The 13,591-nt window shown below is 45.5% G+C and overlaps 3 protein-coding genes across 3 annotated transcripts; all 3 read left to right on the forward strand.

Moving 5' to 3' along the window:
• The first annotated feature begins 235 nt into the window (after positions 1-235).
• On the forward strand, positions 236-3,543 carry LOC112456366 (innexin inx2-like). The gene is made up of 5 exons (XM_025018857.1): positions 236-463; positions 680-831; positions 1,969-2,211; positions 2,619-2,914; positions 3,153-3,543. The coding sequence occupies exons 1-5, from the start codon at positions 283-285 to the stop codon at positions 3,373-3,375; spliced, it is 1,095 nt and encodes a 364-aa protein (XP_024874625.1). The 5' UTR covers positions 236-282; the 3' UTR covers positions 3,376-3,543.
• A 118-nt stretch (positions 3,544-3,661) lies between these two features.
• Positions 3,662-6,781, forward strand: LOC112456364 (tubulin beta chain). Its single transcript, XM_025018854.1, has 5 exons — positions 3,662-4,217; positions 4,442-4,906; positions 5,400-5,704; positions 5,981-6,278; positions 6,479-6,781. Exons 1-5 carry the CDS (start codon positions 4,161-4,163, stop codon positions 6,695-6,697), a joined length of 1,344 nt encoding a protein of 447 aa, XP_024874622.1. The 5' UTR covers positions 3,662-4,160; the 3' UTR covers positions 6,698-6,781.
• Positions 6,782-11,219: 4,438 nt separating this feature from the next.
• LOC112456369 (cuticle protein 10.6-like) lies at positions 11,220-13,417 on the forward strand. Its single transcript, XM_025018862.1, has 3 exons — positions 11,220-11,442; positions 12,439-12,639; positions 13,001-13,417. Exons 1-3 carry the CDS (start codon positions 11,431-11,433, stop codon positions 13,268-13,270), a joined length of 483 nt encoding a protein of 160 aa, XP_024874630.1. The 5' UTR covers positions 11,220-11,430; the 3' UTR covers positions 13,271-13,417.
• The last annotated feature ends 174 nt before the right edge of the window (positions 13,418-13,591 follow it).

The following is a 13,591-nucleotide window of genomic DNA, read 5'->3' on the forward strand; positions in this document are numbered from 1 at the left end:
AATTTCTCGCCCGTCGTTTTAGCGTCGTTCGTAATTTCGACTCTTCCGTCTTGCGAAATTTCGCCGTGACGCGTAATCCGATTTAGATTTCGTTTCATTTACGGCGCGTTTCCTCGCGTCCATAGATTTTAAACGTTACTTGCGCGCGAAGCCTGTCCTTCGCGATAAATTCCTTGACGAATTTAGAGCGGACGGTACGAAGGCTTTCTTTCGCAATGCGCACTGGAATTTTCTCTATTGTGCTTTGTTTCGGTGCTCGAGACAAAAGAACACGCGATAACCATGCTGGACCTCTTCGCACCTATTAAATGCCTCCTGCAGGAAGAATCCGTTCGTGTCGACAATGTCGTCTTCAGGCTGCACTCGCGCGTCACCGTTCTCCTGCTGCTCGTTTGCACGATCCTCGTAACTGCCAAGCAGTACATCGGCGAACCGATTTCTTGCATGACCGATACTTCCGTCGGTACGAATTGTTGTTAACCTTTTCAGCCTCAAGTGTGCGGGCATTTGCATGACTTTACTTAGAAGTCGTGCAAAGAACGAATCGCAGTAATAAATTTGCATTTAAAATTCCGTAAAATACTAAATATCTTTCCGCGTTTAATTATATTCAATTATTGCGCGGACAAGAGTTGATCATCATTAATGTTTGACCGTAATTGGTATATCTTGCTGGCAGACAAAGATCCCGTAAACGCGTATTGCTGGATCTACAGCACGTTCACGGTATCACGACATCTGAAAGGTATTCCTGGACGGGGTGTAGCGAGTGCTGGCGTAGGACAGGCCCTTCCGGATGACGAAGCCCGTCATCATCGATATTATCAATGGGTCAGCTGAATTTAGAACGTTCACGATACGGATGAGGAGATAACCGATACGGACAAATGTTCGATGAAATAGTCCGTTGACAGGACACGGAAACAAATTTATTAACCTATATACGGAATATATATGTATACTTCGATAAATTATCGATATCAAAATCGTCGTGCATTCGCCGCGATTTAAATATTTGCCTTCGTTATGAAATTTTTTATAAATTACGTTTCCCCGCGAGCCTCAAATCAAATCTTTGCTGAAATCAAGTTATATGAACTCGACCGAGACAAGTTTCTTTATTGACTCACACCCCTCAAGGCCAAAAGCTCAAGAATTTTTATGCTCGATATAAAAGTTCTCCGAGAGACTCCTACTTCCGTTAGACTTCTTCGGGAAATACTCGTCGGGGAAAGATCGACTCGGAATTCGTCAAAGGTATCCCTAAATTGTTTTTCGATGGGGCACTCTGAAAAATTGAAAGCGAACGGGAGAGAGAGAGAGAGAGATATGCGGGGGACGCGCGAGAACGCATTCGCGCGCGCGTGTGTGTGCAACGGAATTGGTCGATCGCGTAAGTTTCCGTATAGAATGCACACACATACTCGCGCGTTCACGTACGCGAGATGCATGATAACGGCTGCACTTCGTTCCGATGGTCAGGTTGCTCTCGGCTCACCCGCGCATGCAGACGTATTGCGCGAGCGTGAATGAAATCTGAAACGTGAACGCGTGAATGTAAAGGAAAACGTCCGGAAAAGACGGAAGACGGCGCGAAGAAACGGAAATAGAGATCGCAGATCCGACTGTTATCCCGCGTTGCTCTATATCGCGCGATTCGCATCGCGAATATCGCGGAAGGAAACGCATCAGGGAAAAAAAACTCTTCCTGTAAGAGAATTTTAGGTCCTCGAATAGAAAAATATTAAGTCAAATATAAATATCTTCTCCTTGCAGAAAATAAAATAATTTCGGCGATATTTGTCCGCGTATTTATATTCGTTTAAATTTGAAACATTTTTATCTTCTTTATTTTATTCACGATATTTTTTGTCTCCGTTGAAAGTTTATTTCTGTTCAAAATGAGTAGAGAGAGAGATAGAGTTCAATTTAAGGAAAATCGGAAATAAGAATGCCAATGTTCGTTAGGTCTGCTTCGTTCTCGGCTTACAAGCCATCTCTTTTTACGTGCCGCGCGGGTTATGGGGCATCTGGGAGAGAGACACCGTAGGCCTCCTTTCGCGGGATCTCGCGTCTCCCTTCCTGAAAGACGTTTGGACCGCGGGGAGGAAGCAGCAGCTCGTCGAGTATTTCACCAGGACGAATCTGCACGGTCACAACTTCTACGCCATGCGTTTCTTCGTGTGCGAGCTCTTGAACTTCCTAAATTCGGTAAGTATAATTCCCTGCCAGTTTTAGAAACGGAAGAGTTTCTACGGAGGTACTTAAGGGATCTCGATCGGCCAACCGGGGATTATGACGTCAGAAGCGAGGAAATTGCGCGGAAATAACCGTGAATAATTGATTTCTGGATTCGATAATGAGCCCGAAACACGTTCGAAACTTTGCTTCGAAAACGAGTCCGATATATCGCGAGGAAATACAACTCGAGGGCCCTTAACGTATAAAAATATTTTATACCACTTTACATTCTTTATAATTCCGTGCAAGTGTAAAAATCGACAAATTTACACGATCATCTTAAGGTTCAATATTCGCTGAGTTACGATTATTAAAAAAAAAAGTCACAGAGAGCGCGAAGTTAATGAAAACCCCCCGATAAAACCTTTCATCGATAGATAGGACAGATATATCTGTTGGATGTATTTCTGGAGGGACAGTTTAGGCGATACGGGCCCTTGGTGACCGGATTCATCGCGGAGACAAATCCTCACGACAGGATCGACCCTATGGCGCGACTGTTTCCGAAGGTGACCAAGTGTACGTTTCACACTTTCGGGCCCGCGGGTTCCGTGCAAACGCACGACGCCTTGTGCGTGCTCCCGCTGAACGTGGTGAACGAGAAGATTTTCGTCGTGCTTTGGTTCTGGCTAGTATTTCTCGCGGGCGTCGGTTGTCTGGCGGTAATTTATAGGTAAGTTTGTGCCCGACGGATATCGCGGCAATTCTGATTACGATGTCAGAAATATACGCGAATAATTCGTAAAACTTATTCTACGCGAGCATTAGTTTTTTGACTTTTCAATTTCCCAGCGCTTCACGTTAGAATTTTTTTATTATATACATATTAAAAAAAACTTTACGTCATAGATCTATCAAAAATCATAAGTATCGTTAAATCCACGCGATTGATATAATCCTTCCATACGTAGGATCGTAGTTTTCTCTCAAGCATGGGCGAGAGTGTATCTTCTGCGAGGCGCAGTTCGCAGACTCGAGAAATCTAAAGCCGAGCGTGTCGTACAAGTATTCCATTTTGGCGATTGGTTCCTCTTGCACCAACTCGCACAGAACGTCAATCCTATCGTGTACATGGAGCTGGTTAACGAGATAGCGAAAGCCTTCACGACCAAGAGTTTCGCGGACTTCGTCTAGATCCCCCTCGACTCACCTAAGTAGCATTACGCGGAATTCAATTTACGAAGCTCAAAATGTTCTTATAAGACATAAACGGTCGATGGGTATTCCCGTTATAAAAGTCCGTCGTAAAAGTGTATTAAATATCTTATGATAAAAGAAAGATAAATATTTAAAAACGATGTACTGTGCGATTTTAATAAAGACGATTAAAATCTTCTTAAAAAAAATTCTAAAAAGATTTATTAACATATTCGAATTATATTTGAATTATTAAATATATTATAATTACGAAATATATTTAAATTATTAAAATGTGCGTATTCTCTGTTTGAATTGTTAAAATTTAAAATCTACTGGGACGTACGAATTCCTTTTCGACAACCCGTGAAGCCGACGAACAATGCGAGCAGATACGCCGGCGGGAGTCTTTTGTTCATCAACGTTACATTCAATTGTCCCGAAACAGAAGCGGAGATACTCTCTTCTCGCCGTGTATCCATGGGAACGTGAGTTTGACTCAGCCAAATTACCCGAGTTACGGTTCTTAGGGTTAGGGATTTCGCCGGAATTATTACGAGTCTCGTCGCGTCGGAGATCTTTCGCGCTCTCGAATTTATCTCCCGGTGCATCCTCGCGTCGTCCCGCACCCCGGAATACCCGTGCGCGTTACGCATTTCCAAGGTAACGGAAACAGACGACGACGAGGAAGAGTTTTGATTTCGTCGTTTCGCTGCACCCACGGGTTTTGCGTACCGTGACGAAGAGGAAGGATTTGCAAAGTCGAAGTTGAACTAGCGAACATGCGCGAAATTGTGCATCTTCAGGCCGGCCAATGCGGCAATCAGATTGGAGCCAAGGTATGTTTCACTTAACATGAATGTCACTCGAGCGTTTTCAAGTAAGTATACATGTACTGCTTATCCAATAGACGATAAAAAAATCGATCAGAGATCGAAATTCATATATAATCTCGAAATTTTTATATACGTACGAAAATATCGTTTTGTCTGTAATCAGAACGACTGTGTCCAAGTATCGACTTCCTCGAGAAATTTCCATTTCAATGTTGCAACAATTATAGTTTTGGGAGGTCATCTCGGACGAGCACGGGATTGATCCTACGGGCACGTATCACGGCGACTCGGATCTGCAGTTGGAGCGAATAAATGTCTACTACAACGAGGCAACAGGCGGTAAATACGTGCCGCGTGCGATCCTGGTCGACTTGGAGCCCGGGACGATGGACGCGGTTCGCTCGGGACCGTTCGGTCAAATATTTCGGCCGGACAACTTCGTGTTCGGACAGAGCGGCGCCGGCAACAACTGGGCCAAGGGCCACTACACCGAGGGCGCCGAGCTCGTCGACTCCGTCCTGGACGTCGTACGGAAAGAGGCCGAGAGCTGCGATTGCCTACAGGGATTTCAGCTCACGCACTCGCTGGGCGGCGGCACCGGTGCCGGCATGGGCACTCTGCTCATCTCCAAAATACGCGAGGAATACCCCGATAGGATCATGATGACTTTCAGCGTGGTACCTTCGCCGAAGGTATATCCGCTCTTTGAATTTCGCTCATTTTTCAATCGCTTCGTTTCACTTTAAATCAGAAAAATCTCGACTTCTCTCTCGATTCTACGGATGATCGTGTCTAGCGTGGTTCTCGAAGAAATAATTTGAATGGGTTCTCTATATTCACGGGCAAGATCTCCATTGACTTTCGGAAACAATGCGAGATCGGATCTCACGTCGAGAGTTACGTTTCGAATTTTCATCGGGAATCATCGGCGTGGCGTATTACGCCGCAACGCGAAAGTCTTTCCCGATGCGCGCGGGATAAGGTACAATGGATGCGAGACAAAGCGGCCGCCAGGAACCGACCTTTTGTCCTTAATAGGACAATACCGCGCGCATTGCCGGCGTACAATGCTTGTACTTTCTCGTTTGTGTGTACACGGTTGCGCGATACGCGAGCGCGCCTGATACTCGCGGCCGCGGATGCCATACGTTGCACGTCAGCGTCTATTCTCGCCTCCTTCCGAAGGTATCGGACACCGTGGTCGAGCCCTACAACTGCACACTCTCGGTGCATCAGCTGGTGGAGAACACGGACGAGTCGTATTGCATAGACAACGAGGCGCTCTACGATATCTGCTTTCGGACCCTCAAGCTGACCACGCCGACCTACGGCGACCTCAATCATCTCGTCAGCGCGACCCTGAGCGGCGTCACCACTTGCCTTAGATTCCCCGGCCAGCTTAATGCCGACCTGAGGAAGCTCGCCGTTAACATGGTCCCCTTCCCGCGACTGCACTTCTTCATTCCCGGCTTCGCTCCCCTGACCTCTAGGTCTCAAATTTTTCGCAAGGAAAACTAATTGAATTGAAAAAAGCTAATTAATTAGAGCGTCAGTCCTCAACGAGAGTTGACGTTATATCGCTGCTTTATCCAAATGAAATTTCCTAAATTGCAGTAAAATCAATATAATTAATTAACTAATTAGAAGCAATTATTCGCGTACATATTTTTCTGTCTTTCTTGCTTTCGATGTAATTCTAAAATGATATTTTAGAGGTTCGCAACAGTACCGGGGCATTCACGTATAATTCTAAAATGATATTTTAGAGGCTCGCAACAGTACCGGGCACTCACGGTACCGGAGCTCACCCAGCAAATGTTCGACGCGAAGAACATGATGGCCGCGTGTGACCCGCGACACGGTAGATACTTGACGGTGGCCGCGGTATTCCGCGGCAGAATGTCGATGAAAGAGGTGGACGAGCAGATGCTCAACATCCAGAACAAGAACAGCAGCTACTTCGTCGAGTGGATACCGAGCAACGTGAAGACCGCCGTTTGCGACATACCTCCGCGGGGCCTAAAAATGTCCGCGACCTTCATTGGCAATTCTACGGCTATTCAGGTTCGTTCGTCGTTTACTTCAACCAAAAAAACTTCAACCGTGAATCAATCAAGCTTTTAGTTCAGTCAATTTCTAAAAATTGCAAATTTTCTCAAAATAAGTTACTCAACATTCGGTTTCGTCGAACGTCAGAGGTAACTTGTTCTCTTAATTTAAAAAAACAAATGTAGTTACATCGAGAACTGAATGTTTTTACGTAGGAGTTGTTCAAGAGAGTGTCGGAGCAATTCACCGCGATGTTCCGGCGCAAGGCGTTCCTGCACTGGTACACCGGCGAGGGTATGGACGATATGGAGTTTACCGAGGCCGAGAGCAACATGAACGATCTCGTGTCCGAGTATCAGCAGTACCAGGAAGCCACCGCCGAGGAGGAGGGCGAATTTGACGAGGAGGAGGAGGGCGAGGGCGAGGACAAGTGAAGATCGTCCCATCTACGGAAGATGTTTATCGAGTGCTCGCTACACCTGCTGCTTCCTTTCCGCTCTCGTCGCTTCTTTACGTAGTTATATCGTCCCACCCTCGTATCCTCTTAGAATGTAAAATAATATGTAGCCGAGCCAACGTTGGCCGACAGCTTGTTGTTCCTCGTCTTCCGCGTGTCCCCCATCGTCGAAAGTACATTACGTGCACGAAATAAAGGGAAAAAAAATGAGAGAAGAAAAAAAGAAACGAAAAAAGAAGCTCCTGCTCCATTTTCCCGCGTAAAAAGCACTCATTTCTCTAGCATCCTCTTAACCGCGTCTACAACACGACGAAACGGAACACTTCTCTCGCACTCTGGGATTTGCGCCTGGTTTCCGGGTAACCTCCGGTCGCTACGGAGATAATGCGAAATGTACGTATCGGGGAAACGTTTCCTGCTTCCTCTCCTTCAAGTAAAACTGCTACGCGCAAGCACCACCGAGAGCGTTTGCTTACCTTCGGTTGCGCACTTTAGTCAAGGAACGAGAAAGAAAGGACACATAAAACCTTAATTAAAAATTGAAATCGACCCCCCCCCCTTCACGTTCTACATGTTTCAAGCGGCGCGATATTCGCGGTATTCCTTGTTGCTCACCGGCGTGTTCATTAAATGCTTCACAATTAAATTTATCACGTTTTATTCCCGCTGTATTTCAATTTTAATACACGCTTAATTTCGCGATTCGTTTTATTAATTTTATTAAATGCCATTTATTCCGTCCGCGGAGCAACGGTCCGTTTAGCGGGCTAAAAATCACTCGGGGATTTATTTCGGGACACACACTCCGTTCTACGCCCGGGAGCGATTCTTTTACAATTCCCAACTCCGCGATAACGCGCCGTAATAAATCGCGGCGGGGCGCGTATCGGAGGCTCGTACATCACGCCGGCATCACTGCCGATTGCCGGTGCCGACGTCGGCGCGGTCGGCCGTATTCTCGCGCTCTCGGTCCTTGCGTTTTTACGACGATCGAGAACATTATTGGCAATAATTGCACAATTGCCGGCTCGAGGACTCGTTGTTAAGCGACGTGATGTCACGCATCCCTGAATGTACCGTGAAAAATGAAACGTACGCGCCCGTCTCGCGCAGCGCGCGAGAAATATCAGCTGTCCTCGGTCAATATTACATCGGAGATCCGCGAAATCCCGAGACTCGAGAATCCGGTGGGCTTATCTCGCTAAAGCGTCTTAAGAAAAGAATATATTAAAAGGGAATGCGTAAGAAAATGTGTGTGCAGATTAGACGACATCTCCTCTCCTTTTTGCACCACTCAACCTTCAGCAACTTTATGATACGTCGCTTTTACTATTTAAAAAAAAATGTCTTAAAAGTATATTTTCGAGATTTGGAGATAAGCTATGCGGGATCGCACGTCCGCATTTACCTACCTACCGCGAGGGCGTTTACGTAACCGCGACCGAGAGAGAGACGCGGATGGACGGGGAGGTCGGACACTCCTGCCGAGCACACGTGGGGTCCACACACGGAATGCTAATGCTAATAATGCAGACGTATAAACTTGGGGATTTAGATCACGGTGTTCCAGTTTCCGTCACCGCGCGTGTTGTTCCCGCCGCGGTTTCCCGCGCGATTTTACATCTTCGCTCGGCTCTCGCTAACGATCTCGGTCTCGCGAGCAAACCTTACATAATTACGTTACGGCGAAAAAAAGAGAGAAAATAAAATGGGCGCGAGATATCCTATCGTACTACAAGAGCGAGAACGTATTTTACGTATTTACAAGCGTTCGCTGCCACTTGTCATCGACGTCGATATATAGAATAAGCAAGAGGACTTATTCGACGGCGGCGGAGCTGACGTTGTCCGATAAGCAAAATAGAACGATAAATAAAAAATGCCATGTATCACATAAAACTCGCAGGATTCACGGGTTAACGGATTTAATCCCTTTCGGCTTAAATACAAGGTGTCCAACTTCTAGCGCGTTATTTTTTAACGACGGAATCCTTCGATTTGAACTCGAGTTTTTAGCGTGACTATCGCGGAAGGTCATCGTTTATCTTAGCTTTCCGATCTTTAGCATCGCGTATTTCTGTAATAAGTAAGTCAAGATTTTATAAAATAAATTCCGTCTGAAATTAAAAGAACGTATCATATAAAATAAACCATATTTGGCCACTGAGATTTCATTGGCGAGCAGACTTTCTTTTTTTTAATTACTCGTAACTTGGAAGTTATCGGCGTTCTCGATGTTTTCGCCAAGGAAAAGCCGATTCCCGAACGATTAAGCAATCCCGTCGTAAAACAAAATTAACGCTCGTCAACCGGGACACCCTGTATACGTGCCTCCGTAGGTATTGCATTGTGCATCGTCACCCGACTATGCATTGCTCTCTCTTCGGTAGCTGGCCGTCTTTTAAAAATCGATCGCCCGCGGGCCCGGAGGCAGGAGACAGCGGACCGTTTGTCTTGCAGCGACATTTTGCGTTTCACGTAAAGAGAGAATTCCGCGCGTATATATATATACAATACACCCAGCACGTCGCAACGTATCTCACTCGCGATATACGCGGTATCGTTCCGATATTTATCTTCGTTAGCCCCAATTCGCGATCGGTCTAGGCGTGCCTCGCGGGCACACGTAAGGGCAGATGCCGAGGCGCGCAGCCGAGTTAATCGCATCGTAAACCATTAGGGCTGGTTACAAATGGTCGCGTTACGCGAAAAAAAGGCCAGCGAAAACCGGTGGAGGATATATATCGAATCGTCCGTTTAATTCCGTTGTACAAATGCTAGCTCGTTAAAATCAACGGAGAATTTGCAGTGATAAAAAAATTAGCAGCAATTATCTCTGTAAAATTTCTTCAGATTTTCGCAAACTGCAAGTACGATATTAATATTGAAGAAATAATAGGAATTTTCATTGACGAAAGCCTTCAAAGTGGTTAGAAGAATTTATATAATAAAATGTAGAACTACATTCTTGGAAAATAATATGTATAATTAATGTTTCATTTCCAAGAACAAAGTTGTTGTTTTCAAGCTTTCTAAGTCAGCCTACGTCGAAGGTGGAAGCGGAAATAAGTGATTTGATAAAAATTTCTTAAGGGCGAGAAGTATATGCATGTTATGCATATGTATGATGCAGCTATGATGCAGCGCGTGCACTTTATTAAGAAGGCGACAGTGAATGGTAAACCGTTTATTATGCGGAAACTTTTCACGCTCGCGTTATTACTGTTTACCGGCGTTGTATACGAGGTGACGTGTAAGCACGAGTCGCAATAAGGACGAAGATAATCCGCCGCGACCAGCAAGGCTGCAGGTATACGACATTGAGCGAGGCGAGCAAGGAAAGTGTACGCAAAAATATTTGTTCCGCGATTAATGAAGTACGCGCCGCCTCTCTTTCCTACGTTCCTTCTTTTTTTTTTTGCGCTCGAGATCCGCATTATTCCGCGAGATCTCTCTGAGCGAGTGAATTCCATGAATAATCGAGTTGTATGTACAATGTATTGTTACGCTAGTTATGTACAAAGGACGCATTTCCACGAGCTCGTTGCATACGCGAGGTGATTCATTTTTCGCTCCGATGATGACCGGAAGCGACACTCGCGTTGACACACCCACTCATCCTCAATCGTGGAAGCATCGAGGATCGACGCGTAGCGGTGCATTTATCGGAAAAAGCGAAGAGAATATAGAAACGCGCGATATATATATAATATATATATGTATATGGAGATATAAAGATATAAAAATATAAAACAATAAAATCCGATAATAATAACGTAACGTGCAATAAAAAATATCTAAACTAAATTTTTCTTTAATATATAAAAGAGGTAGGTAGGTAGGTATATATAAAGATAAGGTAGATAAAATTTATAACAACGCGCGCGGCAAAAAAAAAAGATAGATAATAATTCACCAAGTAAATTTGCGATAATACGAGAAGCTAGTATAAATGCTAATGTAAAAAATTGTAATAAGAGAAAATTGTGGTAAAACGTAAGAGAAATATGAGAGAGAGAATTCCCTGTGTGTGTCGCACCGGTATCATCTCCGCACCACCGCGTGCCACATTCGATCCGTCGAGGTCCCCGTGTTGCTCTGTTCACGCTTCGCGGAGCACAGACAAGATCATAGACGCGCGAATAATTACAGAAAGCGATTGAGAGTGACCGGGGGCCGGCGGTAAAGAGAGACGAAGGAGAGACGTGAGGGGCAACCTCTCTCCTTTCCTCCCTCGCGATCGCGCGCGCGTACGTGTGCGCTCAAGGTGCGCACGGACGCACTTTTTCTCACGATGCGAATCGAACGACCGATACTTCTTTTTTTTTTCTTCTCCTTTTCTCCCGCCTGGGCCGATAATGGCTTCGTCCTTCGCGCGAACGGTCGCGCGGCGAGTCATCCACGGCACCGCAAAGGATCTAGGATCTAGGTGAGCGCGTAACGAGTCGCCGGGGTCCGACCCACCCCACTATCATCGGCAACAACGGCGGGAAACAAACGCGGGGACCCCACGCCGTTTACCTCACCTACGAATTCGCCTCGCCCGCGATTGGCAGGGAAAACTTTTTTCCGCATCTCTCCCCCTTGGATCTTTGACGCGTGAGCGCGAGCAAAAACAATCCGCCGGGGGATATATAAGTGATCTGACGGGGTACGTGAGATGTAGTCAGTCCACAGTACCGACAACAGATCGCAAGCACTTGGAGCAACATGTTCAAGCTGGTGAGTGAAGCACTCGGGGCGGACGAGCGCCGCGGCGAAACTTTTATATCGTGAAGAGTGTATAGATGTCCATCGCGGTTTTTCCCGACGCAGAGTCTAAAAGATATCTCTCATACATACATACATAACTTTATATAATTTTTCGGGATATATAATTTTTAAAGTGGCTCATTTAAATTTCTTAAAAGAGAAAACACAGTTGTCGAGCGCAGAATACATATCGCAAGATGCAAAAAAGTTCGTATTTTCGAAAATGACATTTATCCTCTTATAACTTTGCTTTTATGTGGAGATTAGACTTATCTCTAACTACAGAGAGAGAGAGAGAGAGAAAAAAAAAAGAGACAGAGTCGACTTGCAATACCGTGAGAAATGCTCGGACGTAACATTTGCTGTGAACTTTACTTGCCGCCGCGGGCATGATTTTATCGTGCTGGAATACGTTTGTTTCATTCATATCGTATGATACGCGCTTGAAGTTATCCTGGATATGCGTAAATAAAGCCGAAGGCTATGCGCGACGACGCAGACCGCTCGCTTAGAAGCTTCATGTTGTCATTTAGGATAATCTCGCGTAGAAGTCCATTGTCGCATAAGACCACTTAAACAAATTGGCGGCAAAATGTTCTCACGCTGAGGAAACACGCTGTTTTAATTTCTCTCATATTTATTTTATTTTTGCATTTTCTATGTTTATATATCTATTTTTAGTATAATCAGTTTTTTTCTTTTTTGAGGAACAAAGAGAGAAAATTGTTAACAAATCCATCGCTTTGCCCACCCGTGTCAGACACGCACTTTCTGTTCACAAAAATAGAACACGTTCCAATTATTTCATAACTATAATTCTGATTCCGTAAATGTTTCCTGAGTTGCACAACGTATCAAGTTTTGCATCAAGTTTCGTCCCGAATTCCGTCGCGATTTTTACGTATAGAAGCAGTTATGAATCTGAGGAACATTCTTGACGCATATATATCCTACATTTTATCGCAGATCGTCCTTTTCGCCACTGTCGCCTACGCGTCCGCCGGCGGCCTCTACTCCGGATACGGAGGGCTTTATGGCTACGGCAGCGGTTACGGCAGCGGTTACGGCTACGGTGGCTACGGCTTAGGTCATGGAGTAGCCGCGATCGCACCTTCGATCGGATACGCGCACGCTCCAGTTGCGACCAGCTACGCCAATACGTACAAGGTAAGTAAAGTAAGCTCTCAAACGGTTGGGCGTGTAACCGATACGAGAAGGGAAGGATTATCAGCGCGCCGGAGTAGCTTCGCCAACGGCCGGGGTGAATTCCGGATGAAAATTCCGGTTTTACTCGCTGTAATCCATAAACGAGCTCTCCGCGCAAAATGAATTCAGTAGAAATAAAGTTTTGTATTATTATTTCGGCTAAATAACGCTCCCGGACGAGGAGGGGGGGGGAAAAACTGGAATAATTACCAAGCACATTTTAAGGGAGAATTAAAATTTTTAATGAAATTTTAATTTATCCGTAGCTATATAAAATAAAATAACGGACGAGGTATATAATTCTCCCTCGTTTTGTCCTCAGGTCGCGGTAGCTCCACCCATCGCTAAGCTCGCCGTTGCACCTGCTATCACGAAAGTGGCGTACGCCGCGCCTATCACAAAAGTCGCCTACGCTCCGACTTACTCTGCACCAGCGTACAGCTACGGCCACTACGGATACACGGTTCCACCATCGGTCACCTATCTGAACAGCGGTCTTGGATACGGTCACGGTCTTGGATATGGTCTCGGCTATGGATACGGAATCGGCCACGGTTATGGATACGGCAGCTATGGTGGCTACTACCACTGAGCGGGACAACTGAGCCCAAAGTCCTCGGGGCATAAACGCCTTCTTCGACAAGTTTGATTGTAAACGGTTGGCGACGCAGCCGTACTGCCACAAAACATTGTCATCGGCTATGTACATGACGTTTATAATACACATTTTCATCTTTTACGTCGCCTCTATTTCTTGTAGCGCATTCGACGGCGATTTGAGTCGCCGTGAATACCTAAAGACGCAACGAAAACGTCCAGAAATCATCCTCAGATCATCCTTTAGCAGCGTAAAGAACCGCTCAAAAAAATTAGGGCATTTTTTAAATACCTTTCAGACAGTTACATCATCCGG

Source organism: Temnothorax curvispinosus, unplaced genomic scaffold, assembly GCF_003070985.1.
Source record: "Temnothorax curvispinosus isolate PA1 unplaced genomic scaffold, ASM307098v1 QBEX01006756.1, whole genome shotgun sequence".
Taxonomy (NCBI): domain Eukaryota; kingdom Metazoa; phylum Arthropoda; class Insecta; order Hymenoptera; family Formicidae; genus Temnothorax; species Temnothorax curvispinosus.